Source organism: Microcaecilia unicolor, chromosome 4, assembly GCF_901765095.1.
Source record: "Microcaecilia unicolor chromosome 4, aMicUni1.1, whole genome shotgun sequence".
Classification (NCBI taxonomy): domain Eukaryota; kingdom Metazoa; phylum Chordata; class Amphibia; order Gymnophiona; family Siphonopidae; genus Microcaecilia; species Microcaecilia unicolor.
In genome coordinates this window covers 253,828,816-253,852,755 of record NC_044034.1, presented here as the reverse complement: position 1 = coordinate 253,852,755, position 23,940 = coordinate 253,828,816, and the positions used below count along the sequence as shown (strand labels likewise).

General features: G+C 46.5%; 1 protein-coding gene across 1 annotated transcript in view; it reads right to left on the bottom strand.

Annotated features, from left to right (window-relative positions):
• The window catches only part of CNOT11 (CCR4-NOT transcription complex subunit 11), an 87,616-nt gene extending 65,970 nt beyond the window's left edge, over positions 1–21,646 (bottom strand). Inside the window, exons 1-2 of the mRNA XM_030201432.1 lie at positions 20,801–21,646; positions 4,315–4,479 (exon numbers count right to left, since the gene is read on the bottom strand). Of these exons, the coding sequence (XP_030057292.1) occupies positions 4,315–4,479; positions 20,801–21,260 (625 nt within the window). The 5' untranslated portion in view covers positions 21,261–21,646. The remainder of the gene's footprint in view (positions 1–4,314; positions 4,480–20,800) is intronic.
• Positions 21,647–23,940: the final 2,294 nt, after the last annotated feature.

Here is a 23,940-nt window from a genome sequence, read left to right as displayed (position 1 = left end):
TTTTGCCAGACCACAGAATTGCATGAATGACTTTATAGTGAGAATACTAAAAGTAAATTTCAAAACAATCCAGAAACATAAAACCTTTGAAGTTAGTGATAAAATATCTTGAAACCCACCAGACAGGACTTAAAAGATCTGGGTTTCCTATTATAAACATAAAATCATACTGCCTTGAAACTCTCTGATGACCCATCCATCTCAATTTCTCTCCACCCCACTCCCCACCACTACTCACTCCTACTTTTCCCCATGAGTGTCATTGGAATGCTTTTATGTTTCACATATACATATTTCTGATCTGAAGAAGGTATCGTATTTAAAAGCTAATCAAAAAATGTATCAAGTTAGTCCAATAAAAAAAAAAGGTTACCACCTTATTTTGTTTTATTTTTATTTAGTACCTTTAAAAATGGACTAATACATCACTTCCTGTTCAACAGACAGAGTAACTAGAAGAGTAGACCTAGTAGCACTGACATCTTGGTAAGTCTCCAAAAATGATTTTGAATTAAAAGATTCAGATTCCTCGGCTACTTTTTCCTGGGCTCCTTTTACTGACCCAGCTTGATGAGATGACACATTACAATTAGAAATAATCATATTTTCAGCATTTTTGAAAAGCAATATTTCCTTCAATTATATCTACATACCAAGAACTCAGGTGACAAAGATGGTATCAATGAAATTTTTTTTTTTTTTTTTTAAAGTCTTAACATGCACTGTATTCTCAAAACACTCTAATTGATTATGCATCACCATACTGTCTCAAATACAAGTTAACTACTGTAGACTGTAAACTCAAAGCCAATGAAACTGTCTAATCAGTCTGGAGTCCATAAATGTAATCTTTGTTTCAAAATCAGTCAACTCTATGAAAACTGACAACTGTGGACCTGTTGCCGTTATCCATCCTCCAGTCCTATTAACCACTTTCCAGACTTCTCAAAGTTATTTCTGACGGTGTTTGTAAATCAAAGTCCTCAAGAATTGGACACTAAACCACATTCGGCCTAGAGATACTAGGAAAAGGTAGTTCCATAGGGGATTTAGTCAATATTGTAGACACCCCACCTTGGAAGGGAACACCAGCATGGGAAAACTCTCCCAAAACAAGAAAAGGATTTTAAACCAGGAGAAAGGGTAGATCGACCACCCAAACAGAGGCACCAGGAGACAACACATCTAAGGAAGAAGACCCTTTTAAGGAACAAAATGCTTGTTCATAGGTTCACTAACTTTAGGAGTACTGAAGACTCCTACCTTAAGCTTCCCTTTATGCTTTCCAATATTATAGTATACAGCTCCTTCAGGGCTCCCAAGGAGCCAGGTGTGCTCCTTTAGGCACGCCCCACAGCTGTGTGTCTCAATGCAAGCACTGATTTTAAGTGGTCCTCCTGAGGTTCTTCCCATCATGAATGACATTATCCATTCTCAATGCTCTTCCGTACCACTCCTTCAACAAGGAACCCTGGCAAAGTAAGCCACCAATATTCCCTAAAGGGTTTCTCTTATACACTCCATACAATGGCATCAGAAAAGCATTCTGTTCTAGGGTGGACCTTTAACTTATGAGGCCACCTTGTTATAACAATGAAAATATTTTAGCCCAGTCTTCATCAAGGATTGATTCGTCCAACCTTCTGAATATATAGTATATGGATGCCTCTAGAAAACACCACACTTTGGATGAAGTCTTATACCGAAATATGACAATTTTGTTCCATCACCATGCACGCTAGCAGTACTGTAAATCATGATTTTAATGGCTTTTTGTAGTTACAGATATGCATTTGGCCCCTTTAACAATAAGGGTCAAATATAAGTTGAGTTTGGTCATGTCATAATCATGCTTTTTTCACACCTTAATGACAAACTTTTGCAATTAGAGGACTCTAGCATTGAACACTCCAGGCAACGTTTGAGCTATTATGGTCATTCACTGATTTTGCTTTTTCATAAGCCAACAACTCCAGTTACAGGAGGCCTTCAAATTGCCACAACCACCATTAATTTTACCACATCATCAAGGCCTTTAATTGCACATCACTTAATACTTACACTGCCACCTTGCTGTCTGCATTCCAATCCCAGTTCAAGAACACTGTTCAAGCTCTGGATATATAGCCAACAGCTCTCATTCAGGTTCTTTTCTTCTTTTTTGTTTTTACATTAAGACTCAAGATGATGGGTTTTTTTTGCTTATGCCACATCCATATATTGGTTTTGTTTATTCAATCCAATTTGTGGCTAGCAGCTCTGAAAACTACCCTCAATTCTAACACTATAGTGTAACAGTACAGGAGTTCTCATGATGTTACAGTTCTATACTTCTGAAGCAAAGTACAAACTATAGGTATGTGCTAATATTAAGCAGTGTGACACTTAGGGAGTAATTCGGTACAAGTCACCTAAAGTTAGTTGCTAAGTACAAATTCTATATCAGCAATTACATCAGTAAAAGCATTGAAGACCCATCTCTTCAAGAAAGCCTACCCTAACGACTCAACTTAACTAAAGCCTGCCCACATGATTCTTACCGACGATTGTTATACATTGACCATGTTTCCTATTATCCTTATTGCCATCCCGTATCTATTCCTCTCCATCTTCATACGCCTACCTCCTAACGCTCATTTCCTTCTGCACCTAATTCCTCCTTTGCTCAATTTACTTATCCATTAACCCCATTAATATTACATTTACCACAAATTGTATATTCTTCTTATGACTTGTAATTTTTTTATACTGTTACTATGTAAGCCGCATTGAGCCTGCCATGCGTGGGAAACTGCGGGGTACAAATGTAATAAATAAATTAAATATAGAATACTAGTGTTAAGTCAGCATTTACATGTGGCTGCTTATGCCCCCCTCCCCCCTCAGCAGTTACATTATAAAGGATTTCAGAACTAAGGTACAGAATTACAACTGACTGCAGCTTTGCATGTAAGTGTAAATTAGTGCTAATTAGCACCAATTAACTCCAATTACAACCAATTGGTATTTAGTGCTAACTGGCTCCTAATTTATCAATTGTTACACTTATAACGAGCTATTCTATAACCTGTGCACCCAAGTTGCACACTAAATGCAAAAATGTGCAAAACAAGGTTAGAGAACGAGGAGGTTAATACTTTGATAATTCCAAGCTTTACTTTTGCTATCAGGCACTACATTTTTACTTCCTCCATGTGAAACTTTTATATTGCGTACAAAGAAAAGACCTAACTTATCGAGTGCAATTTTTATGTTCAGCAGCTTTTTCACCTTCATAATCTATAGAAACCGATGCATGTAAACACTGAAAATGTGGCTTGCATATTATATGTAGGATAGCAAATCTTTCCCAGAGAAGGAGAAGCAGTAGAACTAGAAGACATGAAGTGAGGTTACGGGGGGGGGGGGGGAAGAAGTTCGACTTAGAAGTAACATCAGAAAATACTTATTTTACCAAGGGGGTGAGGGATTCCTGGAATGCCCTCTCCCAGGAAGTGGTGGTGATGAAAACAGTAACAGAATTCAAGAATGTGTGAGATAAACACATATGATTCCTATATGGAAAGAAAATGGTATCAAAACAAAATGTAGTGCTTTGACAGCAAACCCAGTAGTTTGAAAGTAAGGCTAGTGTCAGGCAAACTTCTACGGTCTGTGTCACTATTATAGCTAGACAGATCTGGTTGGACTGGAGTGGGCTTCAACAGCAACTCCAGTAGTTGAAAATTAAGCCAGTGCCACGAAGACTTCTATGGTCTGTGCCCTGAAAATGGTAAGGACAGTCCAGGATCAAATATACATATATTAACTCATAGTATATGATACAATGGGATATATTTTGTTAGGTAGACTGGATGAATTGTGCAGATCTTTTTCAACCATCATCTACTATGTTACTATGTTGCAAATATTTACATTATAAAAAAATTAAAAGTTCAGGGTGCATATTATAGGCAGATAAGTACTGCAGTTGAGATTTTACAGCAAACTTCCAACACAGAAGGCTAATTTTACTTTATCTACAAAAGCAAATGAATTAGTAAGTTCTTTTAACAGTAATGTGCTGCTTGGGATTAAGGTTTGACAGAGTTACAGAACACCTAAAATACTGCCCACAAACACAGTATCTTAAAAGCATAAATCTACAATGGTTCACAATTAAAAAAAAAAAAAAAAATCATGTCCCAAACCACTTTTGTCTGTTTAGGTGAAGTAAAGGGGCTTTTTTCTGTTTTTACTTTTTCTTGTTATCTTTCCCCTCTGCAATTTATAAAAAAAAGACGTAATTACGATATAGGCTTGCTTCATTCTCACCTGCCAGTATTAGTTGGAGTCCACTAATATCTACAGACTGAGCCATGTTTCCCAACTCCATTGTAGAAATCTGTCGAGGAGTCTTTTTGAACAGCTCCCTTGGTGGGGCCAACATCAGCTGGGAAAGAAAAAATTTTTCTGGTGGAGTTATAGGAGGAAGAAATCCTATGGAAAACAAAAGTGTTTTATTTTACACATTCACGTGGTACCAACTGAAAACAAGTCAATCATTTTGATGCATAAATCTTATCATCTGCAAGGTATGAAAAATAACTATTCCGTGCACAACCATTTCTACAAATTTAAAAACTATTAACTCTAGCTTTTAAAAGGTGTTGCACCAATGATGACCTAAATTTCTGGTTGAGTGGCTGCATTGGCATGTGCTCACAATCTTCTGAAGGCTATCGGCTGCTTCTTGTATTAGGCCAATAGCAAAAATGTACTGAAAAGAGGGGGAAAGGAATTTGGATTTAGCTTACATCTTTTTCAGTAATTCAAAGCAAACTATTTTTTTTACTGTCCCTTTACAATCTGAGAGCCCTTTTTACTAAGCCACGCTAGTGTTTTTAGCTTGCGTTGTGTAGATGCCCATAATATTCCTATGGGCGTCTACATGGTTAGCGTGTGCTAATTTTTACAATGTACTAAAAATACTAGCGCACCTTAGTAAACAGGGCCCCAAGTTTGTACCTGAGGCAATGGAGGGTTAAAGAGCAAGCATGGAATTTAAACCTGGCTTCTTTGATTTTCAGCCCACTGCTCTAACCATTAAAGTTGCTCCTCCACTCAGTAGTTAGGATTTTTTTTTTTCATCTGCTGTAGCTAGACTGGAACATGATCCCGCTGAAGATATGTTTGGAGAAAAATCAGTTACCATTCCATTAAAAATTAAAAACATCTCCCCCAATTAATAGTTTGAGAGTTTGCTGAGGGGACAGATTAATTAGTGTTAGTGGTGTTTTGGCCAGGACAGGCAATCTACCTGGAAAGACCATAGGTGCTTTTTACCATGTTTATTTTATTTTTATTTACTGTTTTGTAATGCTGGCCTGGACAACCATTCAAAGGTTCAAAATCCACAATAATTATTATATTAAAATCTAAGTCATATATGGAGACAATATTATAAAACAGTAAAGCGAATGCTACATACCTGTAGAAGGTATTCTCCGAGGACAGCAGGCTGATTGTTCTCACTGATGGGTGACGTCCACGGCAGCCCCTCCAATCGGAATCTTCACTAGCAAAAGCCTTTGCTAGCCCTCGCGCGGCCGTCTTCCCGCCCGAAACCGGCTCGTGCCGGCCAGTCTCATATGTAGCAAGACAAAGACTAGGGAAGACACAACTCCAAAGGGGAGGCGGGCGGGTTTGTGAGAACAATCAGCCTGCTGTCCTCGGAGAATACCTTCTACAGGTATGTAGCATTCGCTTTCTCCGAGGACAAGCAGGCTGCTTGTTCTCACTGATGGGGTATCCCTAGCCCCCAGGCTCACTCAAAACAACAACCATGGTCAATTGGGCCTCGCAACGGCGAGGACATAACTGAGATTGACCTAAAAAATTTACCAACTAACTGAGAGTGCAGCCTGGAACAGAACAAACATGGGCCTAGGGGGGTGGAGTTGGATTCTAAACCCCGAACAGATTCTGAAGCACTGACTGCCCGAACCGACTGTCGCGTCGGGTATCCTGCTGCAGGCAGTAATGAGATGTGAATGTGTGGACAGATGACCACGTTGCAGCTTTGCAAATCTCTTCAATAGTGGCTGACATTCAAGATGGGCTACCTGACGCTGCCATGGCTCTAACATTATGAGCCGTGACATGACCCTCAAGAGCCAGCCCAGCCTGGGCGTAAGTGAAGGAAATGCAATCTGCTAGCCAATTGGATATGGTGCGTTTCCCTACAGCCACTCCCCTCCTGTTGGGATCAAAAGAAACAAACAATTGGGCGGACTGTCTGTTGGGCTGTGTCCGCTCCAGATAGAAGGCCAATGCTCTCTTGCAGTCCAATGTGTGCAGCTGACGTTCAGCAGGGCAGGAATGAGGACGGGGAAAGAATGTTGGCAAGACAATTGACTGGTTCAGATGGAACTCCGACACAACCTTTGGCAAGAACTTAGGGTGAGTGCGGAGGACTACTCTGTTATGATGAAATTTGGTGTAAGGGGCCTGGGCTACCAGGGCCTGAAGCTCACTGACTCTACGAGCTGAAGTAACTGCCACCAAGAAAATGACCTTCCAGGTCAAGTACTTCAGATGGCAGGAATTCAGTGGCTCAAAAGGAGGTTTCATCAGCTGGGTGAGAACGACATTGAGATCCCATGACACTGTAGGAGGCTTGACAGGGGGCTTTGACAAAAGCAAGCCTCTCATGAAGCGAACAACTAAAGGCTGTCCTGAGATCGGCTTACCTTCCACACGGTAATGGTATGCACTGATTGCACTAAGGTGAACCCTTACAGAGTTGGTCTTAAGACCAGACTCAGACAAGTGCAGAAGGTATTCAAGCAGGGTCTGTGTAGGACTAAGAGCGAGGATCTAGGGCCTTGCTGTCACACCAGACTGGCAAACCTCCTCCACAGAAAGAAGTAACTCCTCTTAGTGGAATCTTTCCTGGAAGCAAGCAAGATGCGGGAGACACCCTCTGACAGACCCAAAGAGGCAAAGTCTACGCTCTCAACATCCAGGCCGTGAGAGCCAGGGACCAGAGGTTGGGATGCAGAAGCACCCCTTCGTCCTGCGTGATGAGGGTCGGAAAACACTCCAATCTCCACGGTTCTTCGGAGGACAACTCCAGAAGAAGAGGGAACCAGATCTGACGCGGCCAAAAAGGAGCGATCAGAATCATGGTGCCTCGGTCTTGCTTGAGTTTCAACAAAGTCTTCCCCACCAGAGGTATGGGAGGATAAGCATACAGCAGACCCTCCCCCCAGTCCAGGAGGAAGGCATCCGATGCCAGTCTGCCGTGGGCCTGAAGCCTGGAACAGAACTGAGGGACTTTGTGGTTGGCTCGAGATGCGAAGAGGTCTACCAAGGGGGTGCCCCACACCTGGAAGATCTGTCGCACTACACGGGAATTGAGCAACCACTCGTGAGGTTGCATAATCCTGCTCAACCTGTCGGCCAGACTGTTGTTTACGCCTGCCAGATATGTGGCTTGGAGCACCATGCCGTGACGGCGAGCCCAGAGCCACATGCTGACGGCTTCCTGACACAGGGGCGAGATCCGGTGCCCCCCTGCTTGTTGACGTAGTACATGGCAACCTGGTTGTCTGTCTGAATTTGGATAATTTGGTGGGACAGCCGATCTCTGAAAGCCTTCAGAGCGTTCCAGATCGCTCGCAACTCCAGGAGATTGATCTGCAGATCGCGTTCCTGGAGGGACCAGCTTCCTTGGGTGTGAAGCCCATCGACATGAACTCCCCATCCCAGGAGAGACGCATCCGTGGTCAGCACTTTTTGTGGCTGAGGAATTTGGAAAGGACGTCCCAGAGTCAAATTGGACCAAATCGTCCACCAATACAGGGATTTGAGAAAACTCGTGGACAGGTGGATCACGTCTTCTAGATCCCCAGCAGCCTGAAACCACTGGGAAGCTAGGGTCCATTGGGCAGATCTCATGTGAAGGCAGGCCATGGGAGTCACATGAACTGTGGAGGCCATGTGGCCCAGCAATCTCAACATCTGCCGAGCTGTGATCTGCTGTGACGCTCGCACCCACGAGACGAGGGACATCAAGTTGTTGGCTCTCGCCTCTGGGAGATAGGCGCGAGCCGTCCGAGAATCCGGCAGAGCTCCTATGAATTCGAGTTTCTGCACTGGGAGAAGATGGGACTTTGGATAATTTAGCACAAACCCCAGTAGCTCCAGGAGGCGAATAGTCATCTGCATGGACTGCAGGGCTCCTGCCTCGGATGTGTTCTTCACCAGCCAATCGTCGAGATATGGGAACACGTGCACCCCCAGCCTGCGAAGTGCCGCTGCTACTACAGCCAAGCATTTTGTGAACACCCTGGGCGCAGAGGCGAGCCCAAAGGGTAGCACACAGTACTGGAAGTGACGTGTGCCCAGCTGAAATCGCAGGTACTGCCTGTGAGAGCTGGCAGTATCGGGATGTGTGTGTAGGCATCCTTCAAGTCCAGAGAGCATAGCCAATCGTTTTCCTGAATCATGGGAAGAAGGGTGCCCAGGGAAAGCATCCTGAACTTTTCTTTGACCAGATATTTGTTCAGGGCCCTTAGGTCTAGGATGGGACGCATCCCCCCTGTTTTCTTTTCCACAAGGAAGTACCTGGAATAGAATCCCAGCCCTTCTTGCCCGGATGGCATGGGCTCGACCGCATTGGCGCTGAGAACGGCGGAGAGTTCCTCTGCAAGTACCTGCTTGTGCTGGAAGCTGTAAGACTGAGCTCCCGGGGGACAATTTGGAGGTTTGGAGGCCAAATTGAGGGTGTATCCTTGCCGGACTATTTGGAGAACCCACTGATCGGAGGTTATGAGAGGCCACCTTTGGTGAAAAGCTTTCAACCTCCCTCCGACTGGCAGGTCGCCCGGCACTGACACTTGGATGTCGGCTATGCTCTGCTGGAGCCAGTCAAAAGCTCGTCCCTTGCTTTTGCTGGGGAGCCGAGGGGCCTTGCTGAGGCGCATGCTGCTGACGAGAGCGAGTGCGCTGGGGCTTAGCCTGGGCCGCAGGCTGTCGAGAAGGAGGATTGTACCTACGCTTGCCAGAAGAGTAGGGAACAGTCTTCCTTCCCCCCAAAAATCTTCTACCTGTAGAGGTAGAGGCTGAAGGCTGCCGGCGGGAGAACTTGTCGAATGCGGTGTCCCGCTGGTGGAGCTGCTCTACCACCTGCTCGACTTTTTCTCCAAAAATGTTATCCGCACTGCAAGGCGAGTCCGCAATCCACTGCTGGATTCTATTCTCCAGGTCGGAGGCACGCAGCCATGAGAGTCTGCGCATCACCACACCTTGAGCAGCGGCCCTGGACGCAACATCAAAGGTGTCATACACCCCTCTGGCCAGGAATTTTCTGCACGCCTTCAGCTGCCTGACCACCTCCTGAAATGGCTTGGCTTGCTCAGGGGGGAGTGCATCCACCAAGCCCGCCAACTGCCGCACATTGTTCCGCATGTGTATGCTCGTGTAGAGCTGGTAAGACTGAATTTTGGCCACGAGCATAGAAGAATGGTAGGCCTTCCTCCCAAAGGAGTCCAAGGTTTTAGAGTCCTTGCCCGGGGGCGCCGAAGCATGCTCCCTAGAACTCTTGGCCTTCTTTAGGGCCAAATCCACAACTCCAGAGTCGTGAGGCAACTGAGTGCGCATCAGCTCTGGGTCCCCATGGATCCGGTACTGGACTCAATCTTCTTGAGAATGTGGGGGTTAGTTAAAGGCTTGGTCCAGTTCGCCAGCAATGTCTTTTTTAGGACATGATGCATGGGTACTGTGGACGCTTCCTTAGGTGGAGAAGGATAGTCCAGGAGCTCAAACATTTCAGCCCTGGGCTCGTCCTCCACAACCACCGGGAAGGGGATGGCCGTAGACATCTCCCGGACAAAGGAAGCGAAAGACAGACTCTCGGGAGGAGAAAGCTGTCTTTCAGGAGAGGGAGTGGGATCGGAAGGAAGACCCTCAGACTCCTCGTCAGAGAAATATCTGATGTCTCCTTCGTCTTCCCACGAGGCCTCACCCTCGGTGTCAGACACAAGTTCACGAATCTGTGTCTGCAACCGTGTCCCGGCTCGACTCCATGGAACCACGGCCAAGGTGGGGGCGTCGAGAGGTAGACTCCCTCACCCGCACCGGCGAAGCTCCCTCCGCCGACGTAGTCGGGGAGCCTTCCTGGGAGGCGACCACAGTCGGTACCGCACGCGGCACCGACGCCGGAGACCTCACCCCGGGCGATGGACCAGCCGGCGCCACGCTCGACGGTACCGGTGGCGCAAGCACCCCCGGTACCGGAGGGGTAGGGCGCAACAGCTCTCCCAGGATCTCTTGGAGAACGGCCCGGAGGCTCTCGTTCAGAGCGGCTGCAGAAAAAGGCATGGAGGTCGATGCAGGCGTCGATGTCAGAGTCTGTTCCGGGCGTGGAGGCTGTTCCGGGCTGTCCAGAGTGGAGCGCATCGACACCTCTTGAACAGAGGGTGAGCGGTCCTCTCGGTGCCGATGCCTGCTGGGTGCCAACTCCCTCGGCGACCCAGAGCTCTCGGTGCCTACACAGGAAGGGGACCGGTGTCGATGCTTCTTCGACTTCTTGCGAAGCATGTCACCGGAGCTTCCCGGCACCGACGAGGAGGACGTAGAATCCAGCCGTCTCTTCCTCGGGGCCGAGGCCGAAGAAGGTCGGTCTCGGGGGGGCTGTACCGCAGGAGCCCTCAGGGTAGGGGGAGACCCACCCGAAGGCTCACCGCCACCAGCAGGGGAATGGACAGCCCTCACCTGCACTCCAGACGAAGCACCACCGTCCGACGACATCAGCAGACGAGGTCCCGGTACCACCGACGTCGATACAGTCGTCCGATGTCTCAGCGCCGATGCAGAGGGCCGATGCCTCGATGCACTGGCAGCCGAGGATGAAGGTCTGGACGCTGAAGACGTCGATGCACTCGATACCCCCGGTGCCGATGCCGACGAAGAGCCCGAGAACAAAATGTTCCACTGGGCTAACCTCGCTACCTGCGTCCGCTTTTTTAAAAGGGAACACAGACTACAGGCCTGAGGGCGGTGCCCAGCCCCCAGACACTGAAGACACGACGCGTGCCTGTCAGTGAGCGAGATTACCCGGGCGCACTGGGTGCACTTCTTGAAGCCGCTGGGAGGCTTCGATGTCATGGGCGGAAAAATCATGCCGGCGAGATCAAAACTCGAAATGACGAAAATTGGCACCACAAAAATAGGGAGAAGAAAATTTCGACCGAGGCCTAACTGAGGCCTACCCCGACGACGAAAGAAAACTTACCGGGGCGAAAAGCTCGAAATACGGGAAGGAAAAAAACCAAACAGGCTCTTCCCGAACACTTTTTAAACTTTTTGAGAAGAAACGAGTCGAAAACGACACGCGAGGTCAACTTTCCGTGGCACGAACGGCGAAACACGACCGCACCGAGCGCGGACAAAAGAAGACTGGCCGGCACGAGCCGGTTTCGGGCGGGAAGACGGCCGCGCATGCGCGGTGCGCATCGGCGCGCGAGGGCTAGCAAAGGCTTTTGCTAGTGAAGATTCCGATTGGAGGGGCTGCCGTGGACGTCACCCATCAGTGAGAACAAGCAGCCTGCTTGTCCTCGGAGAATACAAGGTATACAAGTATTTTATAAATAAATGGTTTTAATATCAATTATTCCGTCTTCAATTCATAATTTCCTCATTAGAGATCAAGTTTGTGTAGACTGTTATCCTGCTCAGATTTCTGGGATGCTAATGGAGCAGCAAGACAGGGTAGTCCAGAACCAAAACATGAGTCTTTATTTTCACCATGTGACTGAAACCCCACCTTATTTCTTACCTGATAATTTTCTTTCCTTTAGTCGCAGCAGATGAATCCAGAGACTTGTGGGAGCAATGAACTGCACTGTCTTATAGGATGGAATGCTCCTTAGTCACTATTTCTCATGACAAAGCAGAAGAAGAAAACAGAATTATAACATTTCTCCTTCCCCACAGGAAAAAGTGATAATCCAAGAACTGCAAACACATAAACCAATTACAACAGTCCATCTAAAATATAAAAATGCAACAACAAGTTCCAACAGAGACAACTAACTGATAGGAACCGCCGGAAAAACAGGGTGGGCCTCTGAATTCATCTGCTGCAACTAAAGGAAAGAAAATTATCATCAGGTAAGAAATAATTTTTTGTTCCTTAGCGTCAGCAGCAGATGAATCCAGAGACTTATGGGATGTAGCAAAGCAGTCCTAAAGTAAGGTGGGAATCTGAAGCTCCCGCAGATAGCACTGATACTCCAAAAGATGCATCCAACCGAGCGGAGACATCCAAACGGTTGCGTCTGGAGAAAGTATGCAAGGAAGACCATGTTGCCGTCCTACATATTTCATCCAGGGAGAACAAACGGGCTTCCACCCAGGAAGTCATCACAGCTTGAGTAGTTGGTGGAAGTGGTTTACCCACTAGTAAAAATGCAAACGCGATAGCCTCCTTGACCTAGCGAGCTAGCATGGCTTTGGAAGCCGCATTACCTTTCCGAGGTCCCAGGAAAAACACAAACGAATGATCTGACCAACGGAATTTGTTGGTCACTTCCAAATAGTGTAGGAGTACATGACAAAGGTTTATTGAGATGAAAGGCAGAAACTACCTTAGGAAGAAAAGACGGGACTGTGCGCCCTGTCACCCCTTCAAGAGAGGGAGAGGGAGTACTGTTGACACCACCTCTCAAAAACTTCCTAGACCCAAACATAAGCCAAGGCAGTAGACAACCTGCAAGCTTTGAGCAAAGTGGTGATGAGAGTTGGAGAAACTCGTCTCACTAGATGCCTTCTCGAAAGGGCCAAACTATAAACCAGAAGGGATCTGGATCCTCCATTTCCACCAGACCTTGTCTGAGCAACCTGCAGGAAAGGGAAACAGGGACTCCACCAGGAGTTGAATATCTACATACCACTGCCTTCAAGGCCAATCCAGAGCCACTGAAGAACCATAAAAAGATGACATGCTATTCTCCAAAGGACACACCTGACCAGGGGCCACAATAGAAAAATATACAGAGACTCCTCCCTGGGCCACTGCTCAGACAAGGTCTCTATTCCCATCAAGACTGCCTCTTTCCTGCAGCTGAAGAAGCATTTCATCTTGGCATTCTTGCATGGCATCATGAAGTCGAAGGTGTGCTGCCGCGGCCCCACCAGTTCAGAAGGAGCTGAAAGCCTGTCTGCCCCCATTCTCCCAGATCCAATAAGAAGTCCGCCTGAATGTTGTCCTTGCTGGGTATGTGGACTTCCTGGGTATGTGGACTTCCAACAGCACTAGGTGGTCTGAATACACCCAGCAACAAAGGGCTGCTGCTTCCAAGGCCACTGTTTGACTCCTGATGCCTACTTGCTTGTTGATAAATGAAACTGCCATCGCATCGTCTGCCATCACCTGGACCATTCTCCCTCAGAGAATGAAAGGAACTCCAAACAAACTGCCCAGGTCTCCAGGAAGTTGATGTAGCCCCCTCTGAAGGTAGTTGTCCCCTTGGTGTTGTACAACATACTCACTGAGCTTTCTGAATGTCAGACTGAGAACCCTTGACTTCCATGGGTGGGTTCTGGACTGGTCTAGACCAAATTCATGCCAGATCAGATGTGTGGGATGTACCCAAGTTCTACCCAGACTGGGCAAGAGGAGACCACAACAGCTCTTAAAAGATTCCTACACCTAAGGTGTTGTACCTCCAAACCTGCATACCCATGTGAAGGCCCTTAGAGAAAAGGTGAAATGGAGACAAGGGCATTGCCTAACATTATCCTTTGGAAGACATATTCTAACTCTGTCTATGACAGCTCCTGCACTCTGGTTTGTGGTCCTTTAGAGTTGCCAACTCTTGCTGGTGTGATCTGAGGTGATCATCTCTTTGAGTCCTCCTGAAATCCATGCCTTTAAGACCACAGTGCCTTATTGGGATACATCAATAGACCAAACATCTATCCAAAATTTAGAAGGATCTGGGCGCCTGCAAACATCTCACGAGTGAGCGACAACTGATTTGAGAGTGGCCACCCCCCCCCCCCCCCCCCAATCCTGAGATCTTTACCATCAGAAGAAAGAAAAAGTTCGATTCCACCAGTACAAAAACACTATTCCAAGAAGAGAGGTGAGGGAGGTTCTGTGCACAGAGATACCCTTTCCCTTAATTACCAAAGACTAACCTCGGCCCGAAGAAAAAAAAAAAAAAAAAAAAAAAAAGAGATGCTACCCTGCAAGGTTTGACAAGATGGAAGAACTAAGCCCATTGCATGCTCATCCCCTGGAAGAGATTATCCTAGCCATAAGAGTAGTGAGGGAGCTTCTAAGTCAAACTTGTTTGTCTTACAGTTCTGTTAAGCTTATATAAAGTCCACTCATGGAGGTGCTTCACCTAACCCCTAGTAGAGTAGCAGTGGTTTCTTCCAGTCCTTTCATTTTAGGATCCCAAAGAGGCTGGCTCAGAAAATTCTTCTGACCTCTTTGGGATCCTAAAATCTTACACATTTTTACCAGGGTTCCTGAAGGCTACTAGTTTCCCTCTGCTTGTCACCATTATCGAATAATGTCTTGCCTGCCACCACCTGGACTGTCTTCTTCCAAGCTAGAGCCCAAGATTATTGGAGTGCTACATTGCTAATTTCAGTCCTCAATCTAGACTTACACTGTTGGTTCTCTACCAGGATGACTGTCACCGCTCCAGATGCCGCAGAACTCAACTTCCATCCCAGCCTATCATTCTCACCTCTACAGTGCAAAATAACCATTGGCTCCCGATCCATTCCTTGCCAGAAACAACTGCAAAGGCATCTGTCCAGACTCTTTCCAGCCTCCCTAGAGGCAAAGATAAAGATGTTTTGGCACTTGGCTAATGAGTTTCACCCTTAAGTATGAACCAGCACATACATGTAGGAGTCTCTGAGCTCAAAGTATAACATAGGTGCATTATCCTAGAGCCTAAGACCTGCAGAAAAGATCACTTTCGGGGAGGATGTGGAAACAGGAGATGTGGACACAGAGAGAGGTCTTGAGCCCCAGATGTCCAAAACCATGAGACCACATTTTTAAGAGACAAAAAGGGCTCCCTCTCTATTCCTAAAACTAGGAAGAACTAAATTGTGGAAACCTTATGCTGACAATTATCCTGTAAAACATCTGCAGTACCTGGCCACAGTCAAACTTTTCTGTGCTGACTTGGTCCTAATAGCCAGGCATATGAATTTACCACCACTTGACCAAAAAGGTAACTGGGATCACGGTTAGCCAGAAAGCCTGAAGCTGTCTGTGTGGGATCCAGGATGCCAATTCCAGATACACAGGAACATTACTTTGTATCCATGTGGGAACTATTCTGCATTGACTCCTCAAGAACAAGTAGAGCCTTCAACCCTATTGCTAAGCAGCCTACAGGGAGGCCAAAGGGAGGTCTTCCTGAATAGTGTCCAACCACCCAGTGATAAGACATCAAGTGCTTCCTTGAAGAAGCCTAACCAGAACATAGCAGTTTTCAACAAGGAGGGATCCACCCTGGTCAAGCTGCCTGAATAGTACTGTTTGTAGCCTGAGGTGAGAAGGGATCTCCCATAACTATTTCCAGCCAACCTCTGAATTTTAGTGCCTAAAATGCTAGGACTTCTGTAAAAGACCATTACTTCTTGAAGAGGATGAAACTGCATAACAAGTTTGAGATTGCCATGTCTGCCACTCTGTACAGGGGCTTCTGAGAAGCATGGCCAAAACACAGTGGTCCTGTCAAGATCTAGCCACAACTAGGCAATACAGAGAAACTAACCAAAGCAGCATCACTTACCGCCATCATGCAAAACTCACCAGCTGTTAACCTGTCCAGGATCTGTTAAGCCCTGAACAGGAATGTTCAAAACCTCTCTCTTCTCCAAAGTTACCTGCAGGAAGGTTACCAAGGTCCCATCTGGACCCAACACAAGAGAACTTGATCATGGAGCCACTGCATATACATGCCTAGAAATAGACTATACCAAAAAATAAAAAGAAGATAATTTGAACATACTAAATCTCTCTACCATGGAGATTCCTGAATGCTGTGCTTCCCTCTAAATGTGATTTTACAAAATAAGGATAACACCCCTATGTGACCCAAAACCTTAATCTCATCACCAGGAAGAGGATTCAAAACCTTCAGTCTTGCCCATTTTAAGGCTAGAATCTAGTGCCTTAGCCTGTGGAGATCCCATCTTCAGCTATCAGGTGTATCGGGAAGCATTTTGTGAAAGGGGGGAGGACTGAAGAAGGCCCATGACTACCCAGGGTTATAGATGTCCCTTAGTCTCTCATGGCCCATCCGAGAGCTACACAGATATCAACAGTTAAAAATAAGGGTCACCAGCTTCTCAAACAACCTCCCATCCAAGGCATTATCACCTTCTGAGAAGGTAATCTCCTTCTGCATGTAGCTGCCTGTTGAGCCAGATGTCTCTTTTTCCTCCTGCACCAGTCAGTGGAATTCTCTAGCATTCTAAATATTGCCACGGTCAACATGTAGTTCCCCCAAGCAGGGAAAAGATTAAGACTAACAAGGGCTCAAAGTAAAACCTGAAGGTACTGTCAAAGGCTGCACTCTCCAGAAATTTTTTCTTTTTTTGTTCTCCTGGTACAACAATTTTCATTGCATCCAAGCTCAAATTGGCCTTAAAGACACTCTGGGAAGCTTCACTTGTGTAGAGAGGCAAAGAGCCAGTTCTGCAGGATGTTCCCACAATTGCTCCCCTAGCTAGTAGGAAGGGGAGAGAGGCTCCAACATGTATGTGAGGTTGACTGGTGAAATATTAACTCAAATAGAGAACGGAAGCTGTTCAGGCTCTGCCATACTTGAGGGTGACTATGTAGCCTTCAAGAACTTCCCCATTTCTTTCTCTATTAGAGGAAGAGAAGATGATAAAGGACCATGCATGGGTATGTATTTTTGGTACAAAATAGTAATGGTTGTGATCCCACCAATGCACGAGCATGCGCCAGGACTCATTCTGTGTGCATAATGCAGACTACAATCTGGGGAACCTACCTAGATTTGCTTTTGGCTGGGTACTAATCTCCCCAGATTCTGCCAGCCTGCTTCAAAGCTAGGTCAAATACATCAGCTGAACTGCCACGTGTTACTACTACTACTTATCATTTCTATAGCGCTGCAAGGCATACGCAGCACTGTACACCATACACGAAAAGACAATCCCTGCTCAAAGAGCTCACAATCTAAATAAGACAGGTAGACAGACAGAACAACTAAGGGGTAAGGAAATTAAAGAGGAGGGGTACAACTAAGGGGTAAAGGAATTAAAGAGGAGGGGTACAGGGCAAGTGAGAAGTGGCTAGGAGTCAAAAGCAGTGTCAAAGAGGTGGGCTGGACTTGAAAACGGCCAAGGACGGGGCTAGACGCACAGACTCGGGAAGTCTATTCCAGGCGCGAGGTGCAGCTAGATAACATTACCTGCAGAATGTCACTTCCTATTTTTCCAGACATACTGGAAGCAAGTGGACAGAGTGGATTGCACTAGTCTAACTGATGCATGCTTGCTTGATTCCAGACCAAGCCAAATGCCCCTGCTGACATGCTAACTGCCATGACTTACCTGCAGCATGTCACCTCTACCTCCCCCCCCCAGCCACACTAGAAAACAAGTGGAGGGAAAGAGTAGAACCTGTGATCACTTCAGACCTCTTAACCAAGTCCCAATCAAACACAGCACCATAGCAGAACACAAGGCAATGTGGAAAGAGGCTGCACAAAAGCCTTTCCCCCATTCCCAAGAAAAAAAACTTCAAGCTGCCAGCACTCAAGAAACTTACCTCTGACTCCCTCCCCAAGATTAAGAGAGGGCAGTAGGCACCACATTCACAAACCTCCCACAAGAAACAGAAGGGGGGCAGAGAGAGGGATCTGGCACCACCAGGTTTAGTGCCCCAGGGGCTTTATGAACCAGCCTTAACCAATCCTAGCCTTCTAGTCTATTTCTAAAAGGGGAGAGAAATCAGCATCAAAGGCCTGTTGCCAATGGCGTCCCATGGACATGATCTATACTCTCCTGGGAATCTGAACAAACAGCAACCTACACATATTTGATGCACCAGGCAATTCCTGCTGGAGCCAAACTAATACTGAGGAGCTGAAAGCAGCATTAGCCCCCTATTTGGGGTGTGAAGTCAGCTCCGAGCTGTTTTCCTCTGGCTCCATCTGTTGGCAGGGGGGCATAACCCACTCATCTGGACAGGTCTGCAATGGATGATAAACTGCTACTTTTTTCTGAAGGCATAAATAAAACATGTACATAAAGGTGTGGCAGTAAATAGATTTTCAGAAAGCTTTTAGCCATCAGATTTCAGGCAATATTCTGATATGGATTGGGAAGTAGTTAGAATATAGGAAACATAGCGGGGTTAAATGGGCAATTATCCCAAAGGAAGGTGGTGTATAATGGATTATCACAGGGTCCTGTACTGAGCCTGCTGCTTTTAACATTTATAATTTGGAAATGGGAACAAGGTGGAGTGTGATCAAATCTGCAGATGACACAAAATTATTCAAAGTTGTTAAGCCACATGCAGATTGCAAGACACTATAGGACCACCTAGGGAGACTAGAAGACTGGTTATCCACATGGCAGATTACACTTACTGTAATGTGGACAACTGTAAAGTGATCCCCCCTCCCCCCCCCCCCCCCACACACACAAATTATAGGTACACCAAGCTAAGATCCACATTAGTAGCCACCACCTTGGAAGAGGATCTAGTGTCATTACAGATATGTTGCAATCTTCTGCATGGTGTGCAGCAAGCAGCAGCACCAGCCAAAAAATGGTTGTAAGGAATTAGGAATGGAATACAGGAAAGTATATATACCATTCAATTCTGCGACCACATCTTTAGCACTGTGTGCAATTCTGGTTGCCACATAAGTACATAAGCACCGCCATACTGGGAAAAGACCAAGGGTCCATCAAGCCCAGCATCCTGTCTACGACAGCGGCCAATCCAGGCTTCAAGAACCCGGCAACCCCCCCCCCCCCCCCCAAAAAAAAAAAAGTTTTTTAAATAATGTTCATGACGAATGCTGTAAACATTACAATATATAGTGCCTTGTAGCAGTACAAACAGCACAACATTCTTTTTCAATTAACACCAAGCATTCCACTTGGTCGATATAAACTCATAACGAGCCAGTGCTGACTGCTTACGTCCAAAATATGCAGAGCAAGTTTGTAAACAAACAGAATATTAGCTGTTCAACTTTAGTCCAAGCGTTCACAAAACGCATGAGTAGGAGATAACTCTCCTTGGTCAGTGGATCAGTTACCGATCACTCAGTACCTGTAAATTGACCTTCAAGAACGTTTTGAGAATCTTTGAGATTCTCGATACAAAGTTACAGGAGACTACCTTGATACAGCGAATTTCGCGAAAAATGGAACCATGTCGGTCTAATCGTGTCTCTGTTGCATATATATTATATACTGGGATGCAAGAATAACTGCAAGATATCTTGAAAAGCTAAGTGAAAGCTATTTATTAAGAGTTAAGAAATTGATGATGAAATTTGTATATATAAAAAACGAAAAAGAGGATCAATGAGGATTACGTCGCTGCCCCCAAGCTATGCTTGGCTCATTTTAGCCATAACGATCCAAAAAAAAGGGATTGACACCGGACTTGTTAGATTAAAAAAATATGATTATGTAAGTTATATTTGAAGCTGGGCATTCTAGATGTTTTATAGTGACATGATGATAGTGCAATAAAAAGCTTTTTGATATTAATAGCATACTGGAGTCTTTTTGGAATAGGTTGTGAAATTATGACTCTGGGAGTTTAGCATTATCCCCTAATCAGTAATATTATTTTTTTTAATTACCAGCCATTTACTGGCCCTAAAAAAAAAAAAAGGACCTTTTACCAGTGATGGTAAAAGGTGGCCTTGTCGTCTGGCAATCCCACACACTAATGCCATCGCAGGCCACATTTTACCGGTTTGGTAGAAGGGCCCTTGGTTTATAAAAAGATTTGGCCAAATTCCAGAAATAGAAAGCCATTTAGGGAAAATCACTGCTTGTGAATGGTGTACAGCGCTGCGTATGCCTTGTAGCGCTATAGAAATTATAAGTAGTAGTAGGATCTTGGTGATTTTTAGGATCCAACCAGGTACTTACGACCCACACTAACCACAGCTGGAAACATGATGCAGGACTACACTGACCTTTGGTCTGACCCACTACAGCAATTATGTCCTTATATGAATGAAGTATATAAAAATCACCCCCACAATATACGTTAAAACCTGGGTGTCAAATAATTTCAAAGTATAAGAAATACAAATCTTGGGTAGTTTGCAGCCACCTTCGCGATCTGTTTTGATTATATTTAAACTAAATTAAGCAGGAAAACGTTCATCCAGAAAATACTTTCAAAGTAGCAACTCAATACAAGTTTTACCATATTATATTACGAACTGATACGCCGGGTTCGTGTTCTTGCATTATGGGACAAAAAAAGTTTTAAAGTACAAGAATCAACTTTTCTTTAGCATTGTTCAAAACATTCAAATGGAAAATATCCCTTCTTTAGCTTACAGCGAATAGCTTGGGATTTCTACTACAGTTATCTATGAATATGGTTTCTTATTTTTTGTTTATTTTTCGATCCACACCTAGAAGATCACCACACAATAAAGTTTTGCTTCCCCAGTGCTTAAAACTTGATCATCTTCGAGATCAGACTATGAACACCATGGCCAAAATTTCGCTACTCGATGTGCGGTATGGGCCGTACCTGACAGGGGCCTCTCCCGCTCCTCCCCGACGGCGGCCGGGTTGAGCAAGTGGGCGAAGACAGCAGCAAAGGGATTGGCGGCGAGCGTTTCGGTCCGGTACATCTCCCAGAGCAGGTAGAGGGCGGTGAGCCGCTGCGAAGAGCTAGGCAACAGGTCGGGCTGCTGCAGCAGCATCACCAGCACCGAACCCACCCGGAAGTGGTCTGCCTTGACAAAGTAGTGGTGGAAGGTGGTGGAAAGCCCTTCGAAGGTGTTGGTGCAGGCCTCCTCCGAAACGATGCCCAACAGGTTGGTGAGTTCCTTGGGCGCCAGCGTCATTTTACCCGCGTTCTTCGGCAGCAGCGGTGACGGCTGGTGGCTGCCGCTACTGTTACCGTTCTCCTCCTCTCGCTCCGCGGCCAGGACAACACTGGAGGACGAGGAGGAGGAAGCAGCGGCGGCGGGCGGGCTCGCGGGCATTCGGGCCGTCTCCGACAGGCTGGGAAAGAACGGCCACTCAGCCACCGACTATCTTCGCAGCAGGCAGCAGCGGCGGTGGCAGCCAATGCTGGCGACCCAAGGAAGGGGCGCGCGTACACGCGCTAGCTGGTACTGTTGTCCTCGCGCGATTCCCGCTCCCGCCGTTCTACGCTTCACCCGTCTCGGCAGACGTACACGCACGCCGGGGCCCCGAAAACACAGAACTGCATCTCACTTGTGGTTCTCAGGGCTCCCAGTTTGTACGTACGCTTTTTCTCGTTGACACAAAAAAAAAAAAAAAAAAAAAAAACCGACATTCGAACCCTCTTTCTAACCTCGAGTGAATAGTTTTAAGTTTTTCCGCTCCAAAGAGATTCCGTGAGATGAGGTACGCATGCGCCCTCCACTTCATTTTTAGCCCAGCAGTAAGGTCAAGCAATTACTTGATACCTTTGTTGCAGAGATGCCAAGTTCCATCTGGAGACGTTAGGACATTATTTCGATTTTGTTTGTCAATGATACAAAAAAAAATAGGGGTGTAACACCTGAGAGATCCAGATTCATTCCCCCACCTCCCCAACCAAAGGTTTTCTTAAGGCAGTGGATCCCAAACTTGGCCCTGGACTGGAGGCACCAGCCAGTCAGGTTTTCAGGATATCCACAATGAATATTCATGAGAGACATTTGCATGCACTGCTGTGGCTATCCCGAAAACCTGTTTGCTTGGGGTGCCTCCAGAGCCAGGTTTGGGAACCAGTGTCTTAAGGGGTTCGTTTTTTCTTGTACCTCATATCTTTACCTTTAGGGCGAACCTTGAGGTGCCAATGAACAAAAGTCCTCACAAAATACCCGTAGCTTTTAGATCCCACGTAAAAGTTAACGAGTTTCAAATAGTGAGTGATGCTTGAAGGAAATTGCATGCAAATGAGCTCGCAATTACACCAAGCAGGTTGGTAGGGAGAGCGCCAGCGCATGCGTAGAACAGCTACCCACTAAGCGTATGCGTAGGACAGTCATTCGCAGTGTCGATGGTATGCACATGCCCAGAACAGCATGTGCTATGGACGCACCTCCACAGCGTTCCACTGCCACACATGGCTTTCATACACGCATATAAGCAATAAACCACCCGAGGCATGAAAGTTGGGGTTCCTGGGGGTTTATTGTGTATATGTGTGTGTATGAAAGCCATGTGGGTTTCGTGGATGCACCTCCACAATGTGCTTTTTGGTTTCAGACAAGATGAAAAAGAAAACTAATGATGTAGGAACATAGGCGTATAAGAGGCTTGGGGAGGCTAAGCCTCCCCAGCCCAGCTGTGAGCTTCACGGCAGCCCCGCCTGCCTCCGTCTCCAAATGTACCCCGAGACTCCCGACGATGAAATCTTCTGCTGCCGCCGCTTCTATTGAGCAGCGCAGCAGCAGCAGCCAGGAACAAAACCTACACTCATCCGCTGCCGCCGCTTCTCTCGGAGCCAGCATAACATAAGAAGAAAAAGAAGCGCGGGGCCGCAGCAGCGTTCAGACATGCGCTGTCGGCTCTGCCGGTCTCTGCCTCGTGACATCAATTTCCCGTTCCGGGGGCAGAGGACCAGCAGAGACGACAGCGCATGTCTGAACGCTGCTGCGGCCCCGTGCTTCTTTTTCTTCTTCTGTCAGCGCTGCTGTAAAGAGGCCCGGGCCGGAGGGAGAGAAGAGAACGTGTGGAAATGGTAGGAGGAGAGCAGGGGAGAGCCAGGGGACATGAACAAGAGCAGTGGAGAGCCAGAGAGCGATAGGGAAAGAAAAAGGGGACATGGAAAAGAGATGGGGAGAGAAAGAGGGGCCATGGAAAAGAGCAGGGGAGAGCCAGGGACATGGAAAAAAAAGCAGGGGAGAGCCAGAAAGAGATGGGGAGTGAAAGAGGGGCCATGGAAAAGAGCGGGGGAGAGCCAGGGACATGGAAAAAAGCAGGGGAGAGCCCGTAAGAGATGGGGAAAGAAAGAGGGTCCATGGAAAAGAACAGGGGAGAGCCAGGGACATGGAAAAGAGCAGGGGAGAGCCAGAGAGAGATGGGGAGAGAAAGAGGGGACATGGGCATGAGAGAGAGAGAAGCTGCTGGGGAGAAACTGGGGGAGACCCTAGCTGTCAGACTGAGAAATGCTGGCTGGATGAAAGGAGGGAGAAAGAGGAAAAATGCTGGAAGGAGGGAAGAAACTGGTAGGGAGGGAAAGAGGAAAGACACTGGAAGGATGGGGTGAGAGAGGACATGCTGAATGGAAAAGGGTCAAGAGAGAGAACTGTCTAGAAGGAAGGGGAGATAGAGGAAGACAATGGACGGAAGGAATGGGAGAGGATAATGGGTGGAAGGATGGAGAGAGAAAGAGGGATGACACTGGATGGAATGGTAGGAGAGAAAGAGGGAAAGTGCTGGACATGGATGGAGGGGAGGGAAGTATATGCACATGGATGGAGAGAAGTGAGGAGAAATGCTGGATATGGATGGAGGGAAACTGTTGAATTTAAGAGCTGGATCGGGATACTGAAGGATAGGGACAGGGCTACAGATAGTAGACAGGACACATAAGGACACAGGAGGATGGTGGACATGGTGAGAGAAAAACTATCAAATGGAAATAAGACACTGCATAAAACAGAAGACACTGGGACCAAAGCGAATAGAAAAACCAAATGATCAGAC